Genomic DNA, 26982 nt, shown 5'->3' with positions numbered 1-26982 from the left:
GACAGATGGATGTGCCACTGGCTCTCTGATCTGATCATGACATATTGTCAACATATACTGAAATACCACACTGTACCTCAAATATATTATTACTATCTATTAACAATAAAAATTGGGGCTGTAAAGATGGCTCAAGGGTCAAGAGCACTCTTGCAGAGGACTGGAATTTGGTTTGTAGCACTCATATCAGCTAGCGTACAGCTGTAACTCTACATCAATGATTCTCAACCTGTGGGTTGCGATCCCTTTGAGGGTCAAATGTCCGTTTCATAGGGGTAGCATGTCACATATCCTGCACATCAGATATTTACATTACAATTCACAAAATAGCAAAATTATGGTTATGAAGTTGCAATGAAAGTAATTTTATTGTTGGGGTCACTACAACATGAGGAACTGTGTTAAAGGATCTCAGCATTAGGAAAATTGATGTTGGCTGTTGGCTTGCTGTAAATTGCCTTTATTATGTTTAGGTATGTTCCCTGTATTCCTGATTGCTCCAAGACCTTTATCATGAAGGGATGTTGGATTTTGTCAAATGCCTTTTCTGCATCTAGTGAGATGATCATGTGGGTTTTTTTTTTCTTTGAGTTTGTTTATATGGTGTATTACATTGACAGACTTTCGTATGTTGAACCACCCTTGCATCCCTGGGATGAAGCCTACTTGATCATGGTGGATAATTGTTTTGATGTGTTCTTGGAGTCTGTTTGCCAGTATTTTATTGAATATTTTTGCATCAATGTTCATGAGGGAGATCGGTCTGTAGTTCTCTTTCTTTGTTGTATCCTTGTTTGGTTTAGGAATCAGGGTAATTGTAGCCTGATAGAAGGAGTTTGGCAATGTTCCTTCTGTTTCTATTTTGGAGAACAATTTAAATAGTATTGGTATTAACTCTTCTTTGAAGATCTGGTAGAATTCTGTGTTGAAACCATCTGGTCCTGGGCTTTTTTTTTTTTTTTTTTTTTTTTTTTTTTTTTTTTTGGTTGGGAGACTTTTAATGACTGATTCTATTTCCTTGGGGGTTATTGGACTATTTAAATAGTTTATCTGGTCTTGATTTAACTTAGGTATGTGGTACCTATCCAGAAAATTATCCATTTCTTTTAGATTTTCCAGTTTTGTGGAGTAGAGGTTTTTGAAGTATGACCTGACGATTCTCTGGATTTTCTCAATGTGTGCTGTTATGTCCCCCTTTTCATTTCTGATTTTGTTAATGTAGATGCCCTCTCTCTGTCTTTTGGTTAGTTTGGATAAGGGCTATCTTGTTGATTTTCTCAAAGAACCAACTCTTTGTTTCATTAATTTTTTGTATTGTTCTCTTTGTTTCTATTTTATTGATTTCAGCTCTCAATTTGATAATTTCCTGGCATCTATTCTTCCTGGGAGACTTTGCTTCTTCTTGTTTTAGAGCTTGGAAAGTTGAGAACCACTGCTCTAGAAGCAGGGAATTCTGATGCCCTCTTTTGGACTCTTCAGGCACCTGCACATATATGTGGCAGATACCCCTCCCCACATGCATGCCTACACACATGCATGCACACACATGTAAACAAAATAAATCTTTTAAAACTATATAAATAAATTTGAAATAGAACTCCTGTCTCCCTGGATGGCTCAGCAGATTCTGCAGATGGTGACTGTGGTTATGAATAATATGAGCTCCTCTGTCCATCCTCTTCTGTGCAGCTAGGACAGTGAGGTTCATAGTCACATCAGCACCCCTCCTGTTTGGAACTCAAATTTAATCCTTAAATCATTCTAGATTATTTTTCAGAATTAGTTGAACCAACATTTTTTGAGAAGTCCATAAATAACCATTCTCCAAGAACCCCATATTTAGAAGCAGTTTGTGTGAGCTCTAATGTATCTAAAAATAGCTTGTTCACCTCAGAAGACTCTTCCCACCGCAGTAGGTAAAGTTAAATAAACGTCAGTGAATAAAGTGTTTCCACAGATGGAAAGTTGAGGGATGAATGTCTTAGAAGCAGTGAGCATTTAAGTGAGAGTCAGTATTTTTTCCATTGTATTCTATTTGAAAGAGAAAGACCTCCTGCATTCACTGTTCCACCTAAATCTGCCCTTTAAGTATTAGTAGTACATAACATATCTATAACTTTTTCACATGGGTCTCCACTACCAATATTTGTCTTCATTATGAAACATGATTATTTTAAGTTAGATGCCAATGAAAAGATAGATATTTTTCTGGAATCATCCTTGAAGAATACATCTATGAGAACAAGATTAGTCACTCTGATATATCTAATATACAGTATCTCAAATGGAGTGATACTAAGTCAATGAAAACTTGGTTTGCTGTGTCTTTGAAGTAGAAAGCACACTTGGTTTTTAAAGTAAACTGATTTGTGAGCTAGAATAAAGCAAAACAAAAGCTCAAGTCAATAAATTAGAAGCCAGGCCATCTTTCTTTCCCATCTCATCTTGATCCATTACTGAGACAATTGGCTTCAGCTCTGCCTGAGGGTTGCCCCTTGGACTAATTTCTGACCTGCAGATGAAGAGCTGGTTGTTGTTAATAAATTTAGTGTTTTAAAGTCAGAATAGATTCAGCATCTATTGATGTCATTTCCACTGAGTTGTGCAAAAAAAAAAAAAAAAAAAAAAAAAAAAAGGTTCACAATGGCAGTTAAGTTCTGTGTGGTTCCCTCAGTGTCCTGGAAACTAGTGGTTTCCAGGAGCAGAGGAGCAGAGGCTTCTGGGAAAAAGTGATTCCATGGGAAGTTGGCCAGTTCTGGGAAGAGTCCTCACTCCAGGCTGAAAAGGTTTCCCGAACATATGGCCGGAAGGTGTCTGCAAAAAAAAAATAATAATAATATTCACGTACTGCCAGTGCTTCCCATTAGTGAGGGCAGAGATGGTCTGAGGATGACAGTTTAAAAGTTTCCTTTTTAATTCCATAGAGTCAGAATACACAATTACCAGAAATTAGAAGAGATACTTAGAATAGTTCCACTGAAAAATACTTGATTGTCTGTTTTCCAACTGTACAGATGCAACTAGAACTGATTAGTAGTTGGTGCCTTGGATACAGGCCAACTCTGAGTCATGCTTCCTTTTTTGTTGTTCTGATATACATGTCTATACTAAGTACCATGATCCTTATTCATTGTTCTTGTATTCTGTCATATGTTGCTGACAGTATCTTAGTCAAGCGTGACTGTAGACAAGTGAGCCATGCAACCGGGCCTGAGCCAGGGAGCCTGTACCACAAGCAGTTTTTTTAATGAATTCTTGCCATGTTGGGTGCCAATTGTAGATGAATTTCTAAATGGTCTTGTTAAATAAAAAAACATGGAGCCAAGTATAGGGGTGAAAGCCTTAGAGAGATCAGGGAAATAGGGAAAGCCACCAGCCAGCCTTACCTCACCAACTCTTGTAGCTTCCAAATGCAAGTTAGTTCCTGTGTACTCACGTTCATATGTCTTTACTGTTCTGTTCTCTCATTGGCTCTCTTAGCCCAGGCACATCACTTCCTCTTTCTACACAGCTCTGTCACTTTGTCTGTCTATACAGACCACCAGACCTCTATTGTATTGGGATTAAAGGCGTGTGTCACCACATTTGGCTCTGTTCCCTACTGTGGCCTTGAACACAGAGATCCTGCCTGCTAAGTGATAGGATAAGGGTATATGCTACCACTTGTGACCTCACAGACACCATCTCTGGAAACATTGCCTCATAATTCGGACAGACACATACTACCCTGCCACAAATGAGATCAATGGATCACAGAGTCAAAACTGACAAATGGAAATTATATATTCTATGGTATAAAATGTATTTGGAAATGTGTACACATTACAGGTGCCAGAATCTAGCTAATTAGCCCATCTGATATCACATGGCCATAATTTTTTCTTATGATATTTAAAAAGTGGGTCAGTAATTTTCAAACAACAGTCTTTCATGTATTTTGTGTCTCAACTCACTATCTATTCATGAGACCCCCAAACTCATGTTCCTCCTAATTGAACTTATGGTCCTATGGACAATATTTCCAGGAGGTGTCTCACTCCTCCAGTCCTGGTGACCAGATTCTTCTCTGTTGCCCATGTGACTTCTAGTCTGTAACTTTGCAAGCATAAGCAGGGTATGTGGTGTCTTTCTATCCCTGAGCAAAGTGGCCTCACGATTTTTCCATGGTGTTGCAAGTAACAGGAGGTCCCTCTCGTTCCCACTCTGTATAAATACTGCACTTTATTTGTCCATATTGATCTGCTGTTATTCACTTGGTTCTGTATCTTGCTTGTGATTTCCAAAGCTGAAAATGCACATATAATGCTGAAATTAATTCCTACTCCTTTGATCTATATGGCCAGCTGGGATACTGGGGTACATAATGGTTCTTTCTTAAAGCACTGAAGATTCTCCATGTCACTTTCCACAGTGGTTGTGCTAACTTATATTCCTGCCAATAGTGCACAAGGGTTCCCTTATTTCTGCTTCTTCGCCAATTCCTGCTTCCTTTCTTATTACATCTGTGCTATGACATGATTCAACATTTTTCATAGTTCTTTAACTATATTTTATGAATATTTTAATAATGTATTGTAATAATTATGATCATACTCATCCCTACTTACCCACTAGTTCTTGTCCTAGATTTATTCGCTCCCTCACTTCTCCACCCCTCTCAATTTCATATCCCCTGGGTCCAATTTGTGATGCCTATATATGCATGAGTTTGGAGACATCTATGGGTAGATGATTTACCTACCAGGTGACCCACTCTTAAGGAAAACTCTCTCCCTCTCCACCCTAGAACCTATGAACTCTCCTTAGCTCCTGAGTTAGGTTTGAGAGCTCATGAGCTTTTCCTCCCTCTGTGCTGGAATGCTTACTGGCTTCATCTTGTACAGACCATGAGTTCATGAGTGCAGCTGTCCTATCCAAAACACCGTTTTGTTCATGTCCTCCCTGATATATAGATCTGTTAATGTGTCTACCACTTCTTCCATGATTGTCCCTGAATCTTGGGGGAGAATGATATAGATGTGTCATTTGTGGCTGAGTACGCCATTGAAACTTATTCTCTACAGTCTGATGATGAGTTGTGAGTTCTTGCATCAACCACTTTCCACTACACAAAGAAACTCCTCTAATGAGGTCTGACAGCAGCACTAGCTACACAGAGATTCAATTTAGGGGCAAGTTTGACACTATGTCCATTTGTCAAGGAATCACAGTAGGTTCCCCTCCAAGGCCTGTGAACTTCCCTATTGTTCATGCTTTGGTAGTTTACAGCACCAGATATGTGTTTCCTCCATTGGTGCAGGCCTTGAATTCAAGCAGAGAGATGTTAGGCACCTTCATAACATATGTGCCTCTTCTCCCATGGACTATCCAGGACATGTCTTGCCATTCTAGCATTTGTAGTTCAGGATTACAGTTCATAATGTTTGCAGTTGCCTAAGATGGTTGATGAAACTTCCTGATAAGTACAGACCTGATTTCTCTGGGTCCTTTGACAAATAAGTGTGGTATCTTCAGCAGTATGTGTTTGTTATTTGTTTGTTTGGAGAACAGCAATTTCTGTGTGTAGTCCCTTGCTGATTTAAACTCCCTATGTAGACCAGGCTGGGCTGGAACTCACAGAGATCAACCTGCCTTTGCCTCCCAAGTGATAGGGCTAAAGTTGTGTGCTACCATCCCCATCATTACCATTAAGTTCTCGTGGACAACCAGGAACAATGGCAATGGCCTGTATGTAGGAGTTTTCCAGGACACCCTAGCCAACAACTGGAGGGGAAGCAACCCACACTAATACTGGGGATTTTTATTTAGCAACCTGGCTTCTGGGAGGAACATCATCTCCTGTGTAGGATAATGCTAACTAAATAATTGTATATGAAAAAAGATATGTGGTGTGTGTGTGTGTGTGTGTGTGTGTGTGTGTGTGTGTGTGTGTCCACGCATATGCATTTAGGAAGCTTATAAAATAGTAGGTTTCCGTTTGACTTTTTCAAACACCCTCCATATTCACTATCCCTGTTACATTCTTTCCTCTTCCCTACATGCCCAACCCTATCCCCACCTAAGCCTCCTGCTCCATTGCCCCTTCTCTTCATCTCACCTGCTTTCTATGGCTCTCTGCTCCTTAAGATCTTTCTTCCCACTCTCCACCAATGGTACTTTCTAGTTTCCTGGATTCTATAGGGATTTCAAGTTGAACATACAAAGTTAAAGATTCGATACTAAGATCCACTTATGAGTGATAAAATAGTAATATTTTTCTTTTTGGATTTGGGTTACTTTCATAAGTATCTTTTCTAGTTCCATCATTTTCCTGCAAATTTCATAATTTAATTTTTCTTTGTGGCTGAATAGTATTTCACTGTGTATAGGCACCACACTTCATCATCCATTCATCAGTTGATGGACATCTAGACTGTTTTCATATTCTGGCTATTAAAGCCAGAGAAATGATGAACATAGCTGAGCATATGCATCTCTCTAGTAATATACAGTCCCTTTGGTAGATAACCAGAAGTGGCCATTTAACCTTGAAGTCTGTATGTACCTCCTTTATGGTTTAGACTTGAATTCATTTAAGGGAGAGCAAGGATGATTGAGATTTCATATGGCTGCTGGCCATTGGCATATCTGCTTTAGAGAATGGCTGTTTCACCATTTTGTCCGCTCTTCAATCTGATATTGGTTTGTTTCTTACTATGAGCTGTCTGTGTTCTTTATACCTGCGTCTCACATGTTTTCTCCCTTTCAGTAGATTGCCTCTTCACTCTGCAAATGTTTCCTTTTCTATACCGAAAGTCTGGAGTTTGAAACATCATTTGTCTCTTTTGTCAGTGCTTTGGGGATTTCAGGTTCCAGCTTGTTTTCAATACCTAAAAGAAAAGCAGAGGCCCTGACAGACAAATTAACTTCTAATATTGATTGCAATGTAGCAGGTGGTAGGCAGATATATGAACTGCACTTCCCCTCCTTCCTGTCTGCCACCCTTGAAAGAGCATGTTAGAAATTAGCCTCTTAAATTAAGACCATAGCATGCCCGGCCGACTCTCATTTCTCTTCCATCTCTGCTACCCCAGTTTTAATCATTGTCATTTTGGTTCCTTCACGTTCATTCATTTCTAATGTTTACTTATTGTTCTTTTCTTCCTTGGCCATTCCAATGTCTCCTTGAGTTTGTGCCTTTGGCTATCTTATTGATTTCGGCATATCTGATTACTAGAGTATAACATGGTGAATGTTCAATGCAAATGTTCAGAAAGAGTGATGAAGTGCAGAAGTTCAAGGAAAGTCAGGTAGATAGTAAAGAAACTGTATGGGGGCAAATATGTAATATTGGTTTTAAAATAAAATTGGTAGATTTCCATCATCTGTTCACCAAAGTTCAGATGTTTGAACAAAGCCTGATCACCAGGGATTGTGGGGGGTTGTCTACAAATTATAGCTGTCTTTGGTGACAGTTGCACTGACAATGAGACAGAGTTATGTGTTATCTTTAAAAAAAAAAAAAAACAACCTAATTTAATATCTATGGCATTTCTTTCTCAAAGTCTGTACTATAGAAGTTCAGTTTTTCTTGTCATATGGTATAAAGATGGCTTTTTGGACAAGTAAAACTAGAAATTCTAGCCGGGCGGTGGTGGCGCATGCCTTTAATCCCAGCACTCGGGAGGCAGAGCCAGGCGGATCACTGTGAGTTCAAGGCCAGCATGGGCTACCAAGTGAGCTCCAGGAAAGGCGCAAAACTACTCAGAGAAACCCTGTCTCGAAAAAAAAAAACAAAAAACAAAAAACAAAAAAAAAAACACACTAGAAATTCTATGTACTTCACACATTCTTCAATAGACAACCAGTTTTGCATATTAATTTTTATGAAGCTGAGATTTTCCTCCAAAAAGGAAAAGTGTTTAGTTTCATTAACCCAAGATTTTCCCAATTGATTGGCCCAAAATTAATGACTTTTCAACACATGCAGGACTATCCCCAGAAAGAGTACCTTGTAGGTGTGAGCTGATTTGTCACATATCTTGGGAAATCCTAATCCCAATATCCCCTGTGAGGTTCAATCAGCTGGGAGGAAGCATGCTTATTTCTTCCCTTATGTTTAATTTATTATCACCTTTATGGATCTGTGTGGATGACTGTCATCTCATCCCCAGAGATGTATGCTTTCACCCACATTTTATCAGCATCCCTCTGGGTAGAATTGCTTCCGGTAGGAACTGAGCTGTGAGGCAGTGAAATACTCCACTGTCCACTCTGTGCAGATGGCAGGCAAGGAAGAGTCCTGTGCTCTTGGGCAGCTGCTTGCCTCACACACTGTCTCATCCACCAACTCACACTGCCTCATATACCTCTCAAACGCTCATCCTGGACAGTGTCCTGTTGTTGATTTCAGTCATCAGGTTTCTGTTTTGCAGATGCATCTCCAGAGCTAACACTGTCTTTCATCTCACTCTAGGCTGAATATATTGTTGTTCCTTACGATAAATGCTTCTGATCCTATAAGACATATTTCTAATGTGTAAAACCAGTACATTCTAGGGGTATGGTGAATGTTGACAGCAGAAATGTCAACCCTTTATGGAGATAATTTCTTAACTTGGACTCTTTCAGTTCTTGCTTTTGTAAAATATTTATTCAATAAGACAATGTCCAACTTGGCTTTGCTTTCAGGGTGCAAAATTCTCTTACATAGATGTTCTTGTGCAAGCCACACCTTCCTTGGAGGCTGCAGCAATGGCTCAGCAGTTAGGAGTACCTGTTGCTCTTGTAAAAGACTCAGGTTCAGTTCTGAGCACCCACATGGCAGCTCACAGCTATCTGTCACTGCAGCTCTGGAGGACCCAACTTTTTCTTTTGAACTTCAAGGGTACTGTATGAGATGTAACCCTTAAGGTTCACAAGGTAGCCTCTAGACATAATCTTTAGAGAGTTTAAACTTAACCTTGTCTGTGTGGGAAGTTCATGGCTAGCCTGGGCTACCTGAGACCTACTCTGAAACCATAATTACTAATAGCTGAAATGCTATGGATTGCTACATGTATTCCTTTGTCAATTTAGACTGGGTGACAACCATAAAAGTCATCTTGTTGATGTTTTCCTTCTGTTGGTAATTTGGACTGTTTTTTTTTTTTTCTTGGTACTGTCTAGGGTTGGTGCAAATGTGCAATTCTCCTGTGAGGACAATTATGTGCTCCAAGGGGCCAAGGGCATCACCTGCCAGAGAGTCACTGAAACCCTTGCAGCATGGAGTGATCACCGGCCCATCTGCCGAGGTAAGGTGCCCCATAAGGTAGCCTAGACTCTTCCCAGGGCAGGATGTTCTCCTGAACACAGGGTGATGTTTAACGGGAAGCAAGGTCTATAGTTGGGGAAGGAATTGGTAATATATGTGTCTTCATGATGATGTGGGTCAAAAAAAAAAAGTTCTTCAGAGTTTGTTAGAAGGTAATTCTAAGTCTACTATTTTTCCAACACAGGCGGCTCTGAGCAAAGCTGATGCTTTGAGTTCAAACAAACATACACACACACACACACACACACACACACACACACACACACACACACACACGTGCGTGCACGCGCACACACACGTGCGCGCACATACCCACAAAGTTGATAATCTTCTTCACATGTGCACAGTGTGTAGGTACATAAAGACATGCTGCAAAACTTAAAGTCCTAGCCCTTCAGTGCCATTGATTTTGGATTTGAAATGTGGATGGACAAGTACTGAGGAATCTGGATGCAGACATCCAAGGCTAGGCTCCTGGTGGAGCACTGGGAGTCTAATTAGTGAGAAAGAGGAGGGTCTATATGAGCTAGAATTGTTGAAACCAAGGTTGGATAAAGCACAGGGACAAATAACCAAATGAATGGAAACACATGAACTATGAACCAAAGGCTGAGGGGCCCCCAACTGGATCAGGCCCTCTGAATAGGTGAGACAGTCGATTGGCTTGATCTGTTTGGGAGGCATCTAGGCAGTGGGACCAGGTCCTGGGCTCGTTTCATGAGTTAGCTGTTTGAAACCTGGGACTTATGCAGGGATGCTTGGCTCAGTCTGGGAGGAAGGGACTGGACCTGCCTGGACTGAGTCTATCAGGTCGATCCCAGTCCTCGGGGAGACCTTGATCTGGAGGAGGTGGAATGGGGGGTGGGCCTGGGGGAAAGGGAGGGGGGCAGGAAGGGAGAGAACAAGGGAATCTGTGGCTATTATGTAGAACTGAATAGTATTGTAAAATAAAATAAATAAATAAATAAATAAATAAAAATAAATAAATAAATAAAAATAAAAGGCCACATATGAAAAAAAAAAGAAAGAAATGTGGATGGAATGAGTGATGAAAAGAATTTGTCAGCATGGTTCCCAGATTTATCTAACTTCTATTTATTTATGTGTGCATGTGTGTGGATGTGTGAGTCCACAAACCTGCCATGGTACCTGTGGACTCCAGGATCACTTTAGGAGGTGGTTATCTCTTCCTAACATCATGGTGGTACTTAGGTCTTCAGTGTGATAACTTAACGGCCAAACTCTCACCAACCCATTGTATTTTACCTTAAAGTATATTCTGACATCATTTACCATAGAAAATATTCACCATCACCATTGCAAACTTTCTTCAAAGGATACACATGAAATTAGACAGAAATGAAATATGAATGTCCCACTTTTATGAGATACATGAATCCTGCCTGAAGTTTCAAAACCACATAAAATCCAACAGAAAATTGACAACTCTTTTTACAAGGAGAATATTTTAAAATTAAAAGAAAACTAGATTTGGGCTTTATATGAGTTTTTGCATCTATCTCATAATAACCTGTACAAACTGACAGTGTTTAAGGGAAAATAAAGGACTAAGTGGACCACAGAAAGTTCCATGTATAACAGCATCTTCTCCTCCCATGTAGACATTTAGTTAGTTTTGTGCACATGTGTGCACTGGTATGTTCACCCATGCATGCATATATGGAGCCCAGAGGCAATGTTGAATGGCTTTCTTAAATGCTGTCACCTTCATTTTTAAATGGGGTCTCTTAGAGCCATGCTTCCACCATGCCCTGGGATGTACCTGGCTCTGTCCCTCAGCTCTGAGTTCTAAACATGACAGGCCTGACTTTTATGTGGGTGTTGGGGGGTCCTCAAGCCTTGTAAAAGAAGATTGCTAACACTGAGCCAGCTCCCCAGTCCCTGATCTTTTAGACACATGCAGTTCGGTTTTTAATATTTTCCACAGTGGCTGCACTGATTGGCAGTTACACCAACAATATGCAAGGGGCCCTGTCCTGAATACTGTCTTCAGGAGAAGCCCATCTAAATTTATTCCTGATGGACTTCTATGGGCTTCTTGATTATGGTTTGGGAGAGAACACCTCTGTCAAGGAATTTAGTCTATGGTTTTGTTTGGTATTCTGCTATACATTTCAGACGCCTCGACTGTCCCTGATGCATCCATGACTCCTGCTGAATTACCCCCTTTAACAGTCTAGATAATGTACTTTTCTAACTCGAGCTAGTTTTTAGGGTAATTTTCTCATAGAAGATGTAGTTGGCTGGCATTTGTGCCAGCAGACAAGAATGTCTTTAATACTTTTAAGATAATCTCATCTTGTTAAAAAGGGGAAAAAAGTTAAACTACACTATTCTTCCTCTATTTTAATGTAAATTTCTAATCAACATCTGTTTTGAGCACAGTTGAAAAATCATTTAATATTTTAAGTAAATAGAAAGTCCAGATTCAAAGTTCCTTCAGATTCATCTACATACTGATTCTCCTTTTAAGTTAATTCATGATCTAAAATCCATCTTAACCCTTTAGTATTCATTCCTTGCAACCAATTAATTCCACTTATTTATTTATTCACATATTTAATGAACATAACATTGTATCTCCTGGCAGAAGTGCTGTGATGTTGCTATACCTGGCTTTATGAGTGAGTAACATTCACATCAGGGTTAGCATACTGGCTTCTCTAAAGATGTATCATCCTCCACCCTCAGCCTCCTCTGCCCTGGGATCAGAGGCATGAGATACCCCATCATTCCCACCATTATACCATTGAAAATTTGTAACACAGTGTCATCACTTACTGTACACAGTATCTACCAGAACTTCCTAAGTGAAACATAGTGCCTGCTGAGTATCTTTCCCCTTGCCTCCCCTCCCTGGCCCCACTTGAGTTCAGTTCTTTCTAGACTCCAGGTATGAGCAGAAACACCTAGTACTTGTACTTCTGTGCACGATACGTTTCCCTTATCACAGTCTCCTCCAGCTCCATCTAGAGAAGTAGCAGAATCCTTCTCTGCCTTGCCATCTACTGAAAGGACAGGCAGGGGTTCATAAACTTCCCTGGAGCCTCTCTGGAGAGGGTGAGACATCTTCTGAGAAAATTCTTTAGTCCTGTTCATTGACCATCTCAGTGGCTGAGTGTTCAGGCTTTATGGGGCCATGAGGTTGGCTCAGCCTATTTTTTTGTGAGATAACTTGTCAATGGGGCCATGTGGTCACACTTACACTATTCTCCTTCTGATGACTCCAGCAGCTTTTTCCAGATGTGAAATGTCTCTCCCGCCCCCTCTGTGTATATATGTCTCATACAAACACACACACACACACACACACACACACACACACACACACACACACACACACACACACTTTATTATAAGCAGTAAAAAGAATGATACACCAAGTTCCCACATGGTCTGCACACCTCAGCTAGATAATCAAGTTTGTCGATTAAGTTCTGATTCCTAAACTGGGCATAGTGGTCCTTTAAGCTCAGCACTTGAGAGGCTGGGGCCTCCTGATCTCCAAACAAGGATAGTTTGGGTGACATAGCAAGACCCTGCTTCCCACATGGTACCCCCTGTCTCTGAGCTTTGTAGAATCCTTCAAGCAATGATTTCTACCAGTTTAAGGCCACTGAGGTTTTCTCCACTTGGCTTCTCAAATTCTTGCTGCCCCACCCTCACCCTTTTTAAATCTGTCTTCCAGTGTTTAAATCTGTCTTCCAGCACCTCAGGCCACACAGCAGACTCGTGTGGCAGAAAATAATGCCAGGTGGATGGGGAGGAATCTATGGGTTTAGCTCCTGGTACTGGATCACAGAGGTACTGGCTTGGTTACCTGCCTAATGACTGAAGGCTGTGTGATCAGAAAGCATGGTGTCAGCAACCAGGCTGGACTCCCAGGGGCCAATCACCTATTAGCCACAGACAGAAGTCTTTCTCTAAGAGAAAGTGTTGTTTTAACTTCTTGGGAAGACATGTAAACAACTCTCCAGACAGGATACCAAACACAGACCAGACCAAGGAAATGCCTGAGCCCAAGGCTAGCTGGATGACACAGAGACTCACTGGACTTGCTTCCAGGAACATGAGTGACTCCTAGAGTTACAGCGAGCAGAGTGGCACCAACCAGGAGAAGCAGCCAAAAGTGTTAGATTCAGAACCATTTCACCTCTTCTCCCATGTTTGGACAGGTTGGGGGGAGCTCCTACATGATGGTTGTCAGCTGATCTCACCTGTTTAGGGCTGTTCGGAAGAAACTACAGCTTTTTGCTTCCCACCGCAGATAAAATTCACACCCCACACACCATTTTACAGATACTGAACAGCCAGCTCTAACCAGCAAAACAAAATGGGTGATTTTAGCTTTGTTAATAATTTCTTGTTGGACACGGTTACCGAGAAAATAGTATCTACACATTGACATAAAGATTACAATGCCATGCCTGTGTTCTCAACACTTTCACTGGCACTGTCCCGTGGGAATACAGTGTGAATGGATGGTTCCCACATGCTTGCTTTCAGACCAGCCACACTGTCCATGCCCAGTGGCTCAGGTGTAGATCAGCAATGCTTTAGAAGCAGCATGTCTACCTCCCCGATTTCCTTCCCAGCCCTGGAGTGTCATCAACACCCAGTGGGTGTGGAGAGGAGACATCTAAATGACTCAGAATCCGTTTTCCAGCTGGCATCCCCACAGCACAAAGTACTTCCTTCGATTAAAGTCCATAGGTCTTCTAGACTGTCCATTTTCAAGTGTGAAGATGCCCTCATTCTCTCTGAATTGGCCCCTTACGGGCTCCTGATGACAGACTGACTCACCGATGGTGAAGAGCTGAAAAAACAGGCTCCTCTCTATTTCTATAAAAGGATGATGCTGGGTCTCTAACACATACAGAAAAAGTGGATATCACACTCCTTAAAGTTTCAAATAGTTCTGAAAATAGACTGTAGAAGCTTTTGCCAAGGTATGGGTGAGTTCCCTACTGGGGGTGCAATCTACTCAATGCTAACTGTGGGGACATTTAGCAAGCAAGCTGTGGGCAGTTCTCTACAGGGAGTGCAATGTCTCAAGTACATTTTTGCCACCATTACAAGTAGTTTGTAGACAGATAACAACCTGGTGTGGATTCTCCCAATTCATTCTTGGATGTTATGAAAGGCCATGGATTAATCATATCAGGCACATATTCTAAAGCCAACCTTCAATCAGATAGAGGAATGACTGGTCTGAGCATTGAGACCAAGATAAACATAAGGGGATTTAAGGTTATAGATCAAGTAAGGCCTGGTTCTCAAGGTTCCCAGTTCCATGAGGGGTCTCTAACTATTAGATTATTATGCAGCCTTCTTTCCTTGGGGAGTGTCTGATTGAAGCTGTTGATAACACACAGTGAGTCAGAAGTGACCCTGGGTCTAGAAACTGGTGTGGTTTGCCAAAGCTTACATTATCTAATTAGCCTGGAGGCTTGGGGACATTACCTTTCCCTTCAGTTACCAAACAGATGAATGTTGTCACAGCTCAGTAATTACACAAGGGATTCCATATTCCATTTGAAATTATGCGTACTTCATTTAGAGATATGAAAACAGCTATTATGATTTTTTTTCTCAGGGTAAAACATTACGAGCTGTTTAAAACTGCATAAGCATCCTTAACTGGCAGTAGAAAAATAAGCAAACAAAAAAGATAAGGAGATGATATCGCTTTATTTAAGTGAAATGTTCAGGCTGGTGTTTCATCTCTCAGGGCTTAGGGGAGATAGATGTGGAGAGCGTCCTCTACTGCTGATGTTCCATCCCTGGGTGGAGCTGGAGACTTGAGCGGCTCCATGAGTTGAAAGGGCACTTAAGAAAAGTGAAGTGTTATTTTCAATTGTAACCCTAGTTACACAAAAGTTAATTGGAGGCAGCCAGGGTCGCAGAATAAAGTTATTATTACCTCAGGATTCCAGGTGAGGTTAACGAGAATTATCCTTAACGTATTAACTTGTCATGTTCTGAGGCTGTTATGCATTATTCTTTCCACCCATGTTTTATGCCGACGCAGAAATGACCTTTTAAATGGTAATGAAAAGACTATTTACACCAGAGAGAAGCTCCATGCTACTGGATCACAGGTCTAGCGTCAATGTTAGAATTACATTTCATATGGTGGTTATTTGTTCAAGCTGCTATTGTGTCAGAAAGTTAAAAGAACACACACCATAGCTTCCTTGGTTGTATTGAATTAGTGGAAGTAGCTGTGATGGCAGGTTCTTGAGCTGTATAATTGAGGGGCATTGGAGAAAACTACTTTTCTGGATACTGCTTTGTCAAAGGGTTTCCGGAAGTGATGGGTTCAGATTTTATAACACTTGTCTATCCCACTGACAAACAATAGCCTGGAATGAGCAGAGTTGGTGCTAACCCCATCTTGGAGCCATGGGATGTCCACCTGAGGCTCTCAGCCTTGCTTTCCTCTACTCTACATCTTGGACCTTTGCCAGACATCAGTGCATCTGAAATCTCTCTATTACCCACCCTCTTCCATCACCAGCCTTCCACTGTGGGGACCTCCTCCCTGTCTCCCTCATTTCCTGTTAGCATTGTTTGCCTGAGCATTTATATACTTGTTTCTTTCTTTCTTCTTTTCTCAATTCAGGTGAATATTTTCTTTTACTTTTATTGGCTCTTTGTGGATTTCACATCATGCATCCCAGTCCTACTTATCTCTCCAACCCCTGCATCTGCCCTCTGCCCTTGCCAACCTCCCCCCCAAACTAAACCAAATATAAAAGAAAAATAAAAAATCGTTTGTGTCTCAAACACAAAGAATTGTTTATTTCTCTCTCTGTTGCATCCTCAGTATAGGCAGTCAGCAATCATTGGCCACACATACACCATCATAAGTCAAAGCCATGTGAGAGAAGAGCCTTGTGTCCTTTAGTTCAATCTGCAAATGACTCTTAGGTAGGTACCTAAGGTACTTAAACCCAGTAAGAGGCTTAAGACAAAACAGTTGAAGATGCAGCATTTAGTAACTGCAGGACACAGGCCTGGACCCCAGGTGACAAGGGGACTATAAGCCCTTAACCCTTAAGCCCTACCCTCTGTCCCCACTTCAGCTGATAATCAGGACACTTCAAAATGACTTGTCATTCTTTAAAAAAACTCCAAGAAATATAATGCTTATTATATATCATATAATATATGTTAATTATATATATACATTATATGTATTGTACATGTGGGTTAAATATATCATATATAATCTAGTGATTTCTTTCAAAGAGCATCCCATATGATTCCTGCTGCTGTGCTAACTTAACTGTATTTGAATCAAATTTTTCACCCTTTAGCTAATTTGATTAACTAGTTACTATAGAACAGAAAAGGTTTTGTAAGATCGAAGTAAATAAATATTTGTATTTATTATTATTGTGATTATTATTATTGTTATTGTTATTTTGAAGCATGGTCTCACTCTTAGGCCATATTGGCCTCAAACTTAATGCTCATAAGTGATGAAATTTCAGGTGTGAAATATGAAACCTAGCGATTCTTTCAGTGAGTTTATTTGTGTGAAGAAAATGTGTCTTTCATTTAATATATGTTACTTGGTCAGATGGTAAATGTCCAATGCTACCTCTAGAAACAGATGGCTTTATATATGAATATAATGAGTTGACTAATCCCTCCCCCATTCCTCTCCCATCTCGCCTATCGCTACTATCTTGCTACTTTGCCCTCCTAACTTCATCTGCTCCTTCTCTTCAACATGAGTCCACTTAGTGCTACCTGTAAGCGCATGGATGAAGGACCACTCACTAATAATCACGGGGACTCTGAAGAAAACTTACACTCCCATCCCCAGCAGTCACCAATTACCAACAGCTCTTGAGGTAGTGTGATACTTCCTAAGTTGCACATCCTCATCCATGGTTGGCTTAATCTTGTACAGTCTTATGTTTGCAGTTACAATATCTGTGAGTTCATGTATGTAGTGGTCCTGTCATGTACAGCAAATAATGTTTCAATGTAGATGTCCACTGCTTTGGGCTATTACAATCTCTCTACAAGCTCTTCCATGATGACTCCTTAGCCTTGGGGAAAAAAAAAATTATGTGATAATCCTAACCCTAACCCTAACTTTAACCCTAACCCTAACCATAGTCTCTTGTGTTGTAAGCTCACAAATGACCTACAGTAACAACTGATCTGACAAGATATGCCCACTGGCATAATAGAGGCATGAATGTTATGGGAATGATCAACCATTTTCTAATGGGCTAAAAGCTGGTCCACAAGTCAGAGTTAATGCCTAGTACCATTAACTTGTGCAAACTCTCATAGCTGGGTGTGTCATAAAACCCAGAGGAGGACCTCCTACCACTGGACTCAACAGACACCATATTAAACTGCCCTTAATGTTATTATCTTTATGCCCATAGATCAGTGCATCTCTTGGCCCTTATTAGAGAGAAGCTTCTTTTTGCAGTAGATACTGATTAATGCAGGGTTCTATAATTGGTCAATGTGCAGAGGATAAGAGACTGTAGAGTCCATTTTTCTTCTTGAACTATTACATTTTCAATTCACTGTTTTATAAATTCCAGGCTTATCTAGAAGATGTATAAATTATCAGTGAAACTTGAGTGCACATGCTTAGGAAACTCTTTAGGGCATAACCTTTGTTCTGAATTATGACACAGTTACTGTCCAGAGACATTTAACATGTAACTGGACATTGATCTGATTCAGATATGATATTGTCAGATGTCAACAGGGTCCAGGTTTTTAGGAGAGTGACAGTAACACTGAACTACAATGCATATGAGCACATATCTGTGCGTGTTGGTGACAGGAAACACAAATATTACTCTCAACAGTCTTAGATCCTAGTGCATTATGGTCACTTACATTGTCTAAAGACTCTGCTAACTGTTTGATAGATTCTAGTACATAGTGGTCACTTACATTGTCTAAAGACTCTGCTAACTGTTTGAATGCCTGGTTAGTAAAAAAGCAACTACAAGTTCAGAAGTCACTTTACCTTCAAGAACACAGTAAGATTTCCCACTGTCAGTCACGATAGGCCTGTCCAGCTTTCCCAGACAATAAGAGCTCACCACCCATTCACAGGGAGGGGTGAGATACTGCAGTGTCTGGGTGAAAGGCAGAGGACACAGGCAGAGCTTCAGACTTCTGGACTTGAGTCAGATTATACGGTCTTGTGTGAATTCCCAGAGCTTCACCTCTGCTCCTGTTCAGGTACCGTTGGTCAAGTTCCTACCACCCTACTTCCTACCCATTTCCTCAATGGGATCTAGGCACACTGTTCCCCCTTGTCTTCAGCAAGGTTTCTCTTGCATCACCTTGGCTATGTGTGGTGGTAATCTAATTGTACTGAAATGTGATTTTGATTGTATGTTAATAAATAAAGTTGCCCGGGGGTCAGAGCTATTAGAGCCATAGCAAGAGTGTGGCGGTGGTGGTACACGCCTTTAATCCCATAGATATCTGTGTGTTCAGGGATATAGCCAGCATTGGAGACATATGCCTTTAAGACCTAGGGGGCTGTACATTCAGACAGTGACGAGGCAGTCACGTGTTTGGGTTTGCAACCAATGAGAAGGCAGAACAAAATACTTTAAATAGACGAACCGACAGGAAATAGAGTCTCCTTCGGGAAGCTGGGACACCGCAGGCGGAAGGGTGAGATTTTAGCTCTGAGCTCTGACCTCTCGGCTTTCTCTTTTGCATTATTTCTGTGTTTCTTATTTAATAAGACAGTTGGTTACATCTATAGCTATGTATGTCCGATGGTAGTTATCTAGCTCCCTTCATTTGCTGATGCTCCATTACTGGCTCTTATTCAGTGGAACACTCCATCTCACTTCAATATCCTCTCTTCTGATTCTCTCTTTTCTTCCCTGCCTGGCTTTTCTTCTTAAGTACTGAATTTATTTATTTATTTCATCCTCATGGCACTTCAGATGGACACTAGAGCTTCAAACATGCCAAGCAAGGACTCTATTACTGATCTACATGTTTAGTCATTCATTAACTTATTTTTTGAAATGGCTTAATAAAAAATACAGACTCCCTGTAAAAATCATTCCTCAAAAATGAGTGAGATGAATTTTATGAAGTTAAGAAGCAAACTTTGAGTAATTCAGTTGAAGGGCCATGCTTCAACACAGATCACAGAAGCACATGGTAGATAGTGTAGGGCTAGATTCTGTGGACTTTCCTGTTGGGGTAGAGGAGCCTAATGATTGGAGGATGCCAAATCATCAGTGGGAATATACTGAAATAGTTTCTATGTCTTTAGATATGTCTTCTCAAAGTTTGAAATACTTAGATATCCCCATACTTACCCTGGTTCACAATTAAATCAATATATATTTGTGATTAACTCTATATTAAAAGCTGTTATTTATGAAGTATAGCAAAGTTGAAACACAATATAAAGGCATTATTTCCCAAGAATAGGGGTGTTACCTTTCCTTAAGACATTTTAACTAATGCTGCCAGTGTCCAAATGCTTTAGATAAATTTCACATTGGAAGTTCATGATCTTTCCTAAAAACATGTTCCTAAAATAGATGTATCACAGAGTGAAGATTAGCATCTAGAATAGATCTATCCTTTCAGACAGCTCTTCTGCATAACCTGGGGAACTACTATATGCCTACCAGGATTTGAAAAAATAGTCTCTTACCCTTTATTTTAACCATGCTATTCATTTTGGCAAAAAATACTGGTATTTTAAGTCATTTTAAACATATTTATGCATGTAGAGTTGACTAATTTTTAGCTAATAATATCTGCAGTATGTACTCAGCAACTTCTAAGTTTCTTGATGTGGCTCTCATCTCATGTTAAGGACTTCAGCCTGCATTCTTGGTGCTGAGTATGCATCATCAAGTAAATAGAAGTCCTAGACTTACAGCCTGAGAAGACAGAGGAAACTGTGGAGAAATAGAAACAGTGGGGAAAAAATGACTTCTACAAAGGAGTAGTATTTCTTCCAATAATAGTCACATTTTAAACCATTTTAGTATGAGTATAGACTAGAGAGGAGACTGTATATTCCTGCTGGGGACAGTGGAGGCTCCTGAATTCCCGACTGGCTAGCCCTTGCAGGACAGGAGACCTATATTATTAACCCTTGAAGATGAGTCTCCTAGAAAACAACTGGCCTGAATATGTCATCAGCCAAGGCACAGTGGGAAGAGAGAAAGCATGGGTTATGAACAGGCAATGAACAGGTGGCCATGAGTACTGTCTGTATGAATATGGCTAGATTTAGATTAATCTACTGGTTGGCCATGTATGCTCTCTGTATGATGGTGTCTAGGATAATCCACTGGGTGGCTATGTGTACTTTCTGTGTGAAGGTGTCTAGACTAATCCACTGGCTAGTCAGATGTGTTCTCTGTATGAAGGTGTCTAGAATAATCCATTGAGAGGCCTGGTGTAGTTGGGCTTTTCTATCAGGACTGTATGCTCCCCAATAATGACATGGAGACATTATTAATTATGAAAACTCAGTCTATAGCTTAGGCTTGTCCTGTTAGCTCTTTATTGTTTTTTTTGTTTGTTTGTTTGTTTGTTTTTGCTTTTTGAGACAGAGTTTCTCATGTAGTTTTGGTGCCTGTCCTGTATCTCTCTCTGTAGACCAGGCTGGCCTCCAATTCACAGAGATCAGCCTGACTCTGCCTCCTGAGTGCTGGGATTAAAGGTATGCACCACCACCACCCAGGCTGCTAGCTCTTATAACTTAAATTAACCCATTTCTATACATCTACATGTTGCCACATAACTTTTCTCTCTCCTCCTGCATGTCTTGCTCTCCCGCATTCATCTTGTGACCTCTCCTTTCTTCTTCCCAGAGCTCTTTGTCTCCAGAAGTTATGCCTAACCTCTTCTAACTAGTGGCCATACACATCTTTAACAAACTAATCATGGTGACATCCCTTTACACCGTGTAAAGGAATATTCTATATTTCACCCTTTTTGTCTAAATGAAAAGGAAGGGGCTTTAACTCTAACATAGTAAAACTATATTACAATAAGAACAATTATCATGTAAGAATTGCATTCATAATGTCCAGTCCTTTTGCATTTGGCAAATTTAGAGAAAATACTCCATTATTAATTCTATCTTTGTGAGTCCAAAGTTTTGTACCTAATTTACCTTCCATTATAATGAAGGAAAACTATAACTATCTAGTCTTTAACTCCATCAAAGACCTCAGAAGGATGTAATATTACCTGAGTAAACAGGAAGTGCAGAACAAACAACTTTCAAAACTAAGAAATGACAGAGACAGCTGGCAGCCTGGACCATCACCCCAAGGTTCCTCTGCAATGTTGGGGCATCCATCTTTGGCCTACAGCCTGGTGTGCTCTCTGAATGACAGCATCTAAGATAATGGAGTGCATATCTTTGCATGTACTCTCTCATAAAAGTAGCCTTTTTGTTTTTTCCCAAACCCAGTATGAGTTATTAATATTCAGCCCAGAACCCACACTAATATTAGATTTCCAAGTTATCCCATTGATTTTGGAAAATAAAACTTTGAGAAAGAAGAGGGCAACTGAAATACTTCATTTCTTTTTTTATTATCACAAACTATGCCATTTCCATCAGTTTACAGTTTCTTGGCTCCAGTTACTTTTTTATTTCAGCCTCAAGATGAAGAAAAAGACAATGATGGCTTCCTTTGCTTTTGGAGTCATCGTTTCTATTTTCTTTAAGGTTTCAATGGCACAATACACTCAAAGTTCCCTCTTCATTGTGCTATTAGAATTGGCATAGTTTGGGGGGAGATAGAAGCTAAGCCTTGAATGAGACTTTAGCATTGCATCCACCATACTCATTTGAGAGAAATAGGACAAAGCTGAACAGAGATGAAACTGCATCAAAAGTCCATCCTATAGGTCTCCCCATCATGATGATCTTGATGCCCTCACTCATAAAATCCTTCTTCTCTCTCTTTGACTGAACTCCTGAAGCTCAGCCTGGTGCTTGGCTGTGGATCTCTGCATCTGCTTCCATCAGTTACTGGAGAAAGATTCTATGATGACAGTTGGGGTATTCACCAATCTGATTACTGGGTTTAAGCTAGTTCAGGTACCCTCTCCAGTATTGCTAGTAATGTAATTTGGGGTCATCCTTGTGAATTCCTGGGAATTTCCCTAGCACCCAGTTTCTCCCTATTCCCATGATGTCTTCCTCTATCATATTATCTCTTTCATTGCTCTTCCACTCTGTTCCTGTTCCAGCTCAACCATCCCATTCCCTTATGTTCTCATGCCCCATCCCCTACCGTCCATTGTCCCCCATCACCCTCAGTTTACTGCATAAGTGAGACAGTTGTGTAGCTTGATCTACTTAAGAGGACCCCTGGCAGTAGGATCAGGATCCATCCCTGGTACATGAGCTGGCTTTTTAGAGCTCACTATCTATGGTGGGACACCTTACACAGCCTTGATGCATGGGGAGGGACTTGGACCTGCCTCAGCTGATTCTACCAGGCTCTGCTGACTCCCCATGGGAGGCCTTACCTTGTCAGATGAGGGAATGAGGAGGAAAGGCTGTAGGGAGGAAGGAAGAGATGGGGTCTGTGGTTGATATGTAAAATTAATTAAAAATTTTCTTAATAATAATAATAAGAAGAATCATAAATAAGACATGGCGGGGGAGAAAGTCCATTCTGTGTGAGATGTGGCACTGGTTCCAAATCCCACGTATTGAGCTCCTTTATGCATCTCACTGTATCTGTGGACAGATGGACAGACACACAGACTCTCTACGTACAAATGAGCACCTAGGAAATGGGGTTTAGGGCCACAGTGGCATTTGAAACTGACTGACTTGATATTAATCTTTCTACAGAACTAATCTAACTACAAATGACAATGTCATTCAAAATGTCCTCTAACAAGGTACCCTCACCCACATTGTAAATATCAGGCAAGGTTGCTGGAGGCTGAGCAAAAGACACTTGCCAACTTTATATCATGACCTGTTAAATAAACTTCATGGGGACTGGAGAGATGGCTTACTATTCTTGCAGAGGATTCAGGTTCAGTTTCAGGAACTCACAATGGTTAGCTCACAACTGCCTATAATTCTAGTTCCCAGGGATCTGATAGCCTCTTCTGGGCTTCCCAGGCACCTTCTCCTCTGAACTCACGTGTTTACATCCTCACACAGACATGCACATACCAATACATTAAAAATAAATCTTTTTAGAATATAGTTAAGGGTTACGCTGGTTCAGTGATATATATTTAGGAACATATATGCACATACACACACATTTATGTAACAATTAAAGAAAAGGAGTCCATGAATTTGAAAGGGATTCAGGGAAAGGTATGTGGCAGGGCTTAAAGGGAGGAAAGGGAAGGGAGAAATGATATAATTATCTTTTTTTAAAAAAAAGTCATGTTTTTCTCTCATGCAAAGAATCTAGATTTAAATACAAATTTATACTTATATATTCGTAGGACATTAATATAGAACCAGGTCTGGTGGGAAGAAAAGAGGGGATAGGAAATTAAAAAAAAAATGCGGCTTATTTTCTTTCACATGTGGAACCTATATTAAAGAACACATACATGAAAGCAGATGGGGTGTGTTGGAGTATGAAGGGGACCAGTAGGGAGCAGAAAGGGCCAAATATGAACAATTATACACACTTACAAAAATGTCAGATTGACACCCATTATTTTGTATGCTACCTAAAAAAAGAACTTCAGAAAAGGCATTCCACATGGTGTCCTTTCCACGCTAATGAACTGCTGGGCAAATTGTATTGTTTCCATCTGTTTCCAGCCAGGACATGTGGATCAAACCTACGTGGGCCCAGTGGTATCATCACCTCCCCTAACTACCCTGTGCAGTATGAAGACAATGCTCACTGCGTGTGGGTCATCACGACCACGGATCCAGACAAGGTAAGGCTTTTCCACCCACATGGGTACTGTCAGCAACTGTTTCTCATTAGCAGACTGCCTGGCCAATGGCTGACAATGGCTAGTGTCCACACACCCTCACCTAGCCATGGAATACAGCCAGGATGCAGCACCGCCCCTTCTGGCAGGCCAGGAAAGGCCATTCCTTCCATTGGGTACCCTGTGCTGCCTCATTGCTGGGCATCTTTGCCACATCAGACCTCCCTGCTCCATCAACCCTTTCCTCTAGCTGGAGTCTGCCCTTTGCTGGAAGCTCTTCTGCTGGATAGAGTCACAGCTTTGACTTTCCAGCGTGGTTGTCAAAGCAAGGCTGTTATTGTTTACCCCCTCTGAACGTTAACTGACCTTCCCCAGTATCCTGTGATAATATATTAGGCAAAACAGTTCCCATAGCCATGCTACCTGAAACTGTGTGCATTCTCTGTAAGTTTAGCGTATGTCTCCCAAAATGCTTATGGCCACCTCTTACACCACAGGTGAGAGGAAGGCACTCACAACTGTTTTATTGCTATGAAATTAATTGTCTTCAATGCACGCTTAAGCTCAACAAAAGGCAGAGCAAACTGCAATGGTTGGACGGCTTCCCATCATTGTCATTAAGAAACTGACAACAAAGTATTCTGACACAAATTTCAATTATGAGAAAGAAACACTGTTAAAGGAATAGCTTTCTGCTTATTGGAAATTTACTGGGCCTTGTAACTGGGCCAGCTTCTGAGTGGTCCTGACATTTTGTTTCTGCAGTGGCCACCTGTCCATTTCTGTACTCAGAAAACCCCTCATTCGTGTTCAGATTTCTCCTCTCACTACTGAGTTGCTGCCCCACAGCCCGAGAAAGGCTGGTTTATATCTGGTGATGTTTTCATCAGATTCCTGTATGATTTGGGTTTGCTTACTTCTGTCATAACACCTTAGCTATTGTTTATATTCATATTCAGTTTGATAAACAGAAATGAGTAAAGATGCAGGCAGTTGTGTGGGCTTTCTCTGTGAACCTGAAGGAATTACTGAGCTGTGATAACCCACAAAGGCCTCAGGTTTTGCTATTGGAACCTCTCAACACGCTTGTGCTTTGGAGTTCCCAGGACAGCATCCACACCAAGGAAAGCATACAGAATTCTTTTGTGACAGGGCTTAGTCCCAGGGCCTATCGTCAACATGGTAGATGTTAGCTCTATACATAGAAGGCATGTGGGCTTGAGTGCATTAATAGACTTTCTGAGCCTCTGAGTATGCATTGTCAAGAGACTATAGGAACATTTTCCTTCACTAGGGGCTGGGAAGAAACAGTTGCTGCATGAACCTAGTTACCATAGAAGCACCATCCACTACAGACTATCAGAATTAGAAATGGCAAAAATACCCAGCAAGAGCTGAACAAGGAGTCAGCAGGGTGGGTGCTTCATTAAGTATCTATCAAACCTAGTTTGGTTAAACTAGTGTTAACATGCATACCATGTTCCTCATCTGTATTTGCTTTCCTTGATTTTCACATCTGCACATTTGTAAAATATGCAGTGTTGTCTCTATCAAGTTATGTCTTTTGACCTTGAGAGCTAGCAAAGGCTTGAAAGTCAGATGGAAATGTTTCGGGAAGAAATGGAAAACAATTGTGTTTGCTTGCTTTGTGGTATACTAGATGTAGAATTGAATTAATGGCAAATATATATTACCTCTACTGCCATGCAGTACAAGCAAAAATACATGTTTATGTCCTCTCTAAAGAGATGCCATTGCAGCCCAAAGTGTCTTATTGTGACATTTATAAAGCATAAAATGTTTTATTTTTGCAATTAAGGAGGTAGGACAACCTCTTTTCTTGGATTTGATTTTGGCAATAATATAACTAAAGCGAATGAATCAATATAAATCAAAAGAATGGGTTAGTTAGTGTCCACATATCCCCTATGGTTCAGCAAAAAGAAATGCATGGAAGATCACACAGAAGCGGGGAGCCTTTCCTGAGAAGTGAAGTGGCGAACCCAGCCAGCATGTGGTCTTCTTGCCCGCTGTTGTGTTTGCATCCCTTGTTCCCTGCCAATTCTATTCCTGAACGCCTTCAATTGCTATGGCTGTCCGCTGTGTGTTCTCTGGTGCTACACTACATCACTGGCTGGAGAGGACTCTCAGGGTCCTTTCCATCCACCCACAGCCTATACTATGTGCATGATGGTCCTACTGTCTCTCAACCATTGAATGATTCAATGAATCCAGCATTCCTACATTAGAAAAACATGGAAGAATCTAGTCACAGAAGAACCATGCCCATAATAATGACTGGCAGAACACCTGTGCCTATAACCCTTTTTTCTCACTGCTTTTGGAACAATGAGTGGCCTATAAGAAAGAATCTGTGTTGACAACAATCAGGATAACAAAACACAAGAAACAGCCATAGCCAAGCTCCCTTAAAGCCTTTCCATGGAGAAAGAGAAAATGTGCATGTACCACTTGTGTATAGGGGGCCATGAAGGAACAGACTGAATGATATATAGTTCTTCTGGTGGGGAAAGGCAAGTGTGAAAAAAAGAAGGGTTCTAAAGGCGCTGAAGAATGTGTCCTACAGTTGCCTTTCCTGTAGACTCAGCAAGATATAGTTCCAGTTGAGAAGGGTAGGCAGGGGAGGCTGAAGGGGAGCAGGTCTTGAGTCTCTTGTTCAGTATTCTCTATCCCCCAGGGCTTTGCCTTACATCTTCCCTCCAGCAGGTGCCATG

At 40.8% G+C, this 26982-nt stretch overlaps 1 protein-coding gene across 1 annotated transcript in view; it reads left to right on the top strand.

Annotated features, from left to right (window-relative positions):
* Positions 1 to 26982, top strand: part of Csmd1 (CUB and Sushi multiple domains 1) — a 1301483-nt gene that overhangs the window by 842718 nt on the left and 431783 nt on the right. The window contains exons 8-9 of the mRNA XM_028882070.2: positions 9148 to 9272; positions 24129 to 24250. Coding sequence (XP_028737903.2) covers positions 9148 to 9272; positions 24129 to 24250 — 247 coding nt within the window. The remainder of the gene's footprint in view (positions 1 to 9147; positions 9273 to 24128; positions 24251 to 26982) is intronic.

The sequence above is a fragment of the Peromyscus leucopus genome, chromosome 17, assembly GCF_004664715.2.
Source record: "Peromyscus leucopus breed LL Stock chromosome 17, UCI_PerLeu_2.1, whole genome shotgun sequence".
Taxonomy (NCBI): Eukaryota; Metazoa; Chordata; class Mammalia; order Rodentia; family Cricetidae; genus Peromyscus; species Peromyscus leucopus.
The sequence above is the reverse complement of the archived record's forward strand: the minus strand, read 5'-3'. Positions and strand labels throughout refer to the sequence as shown.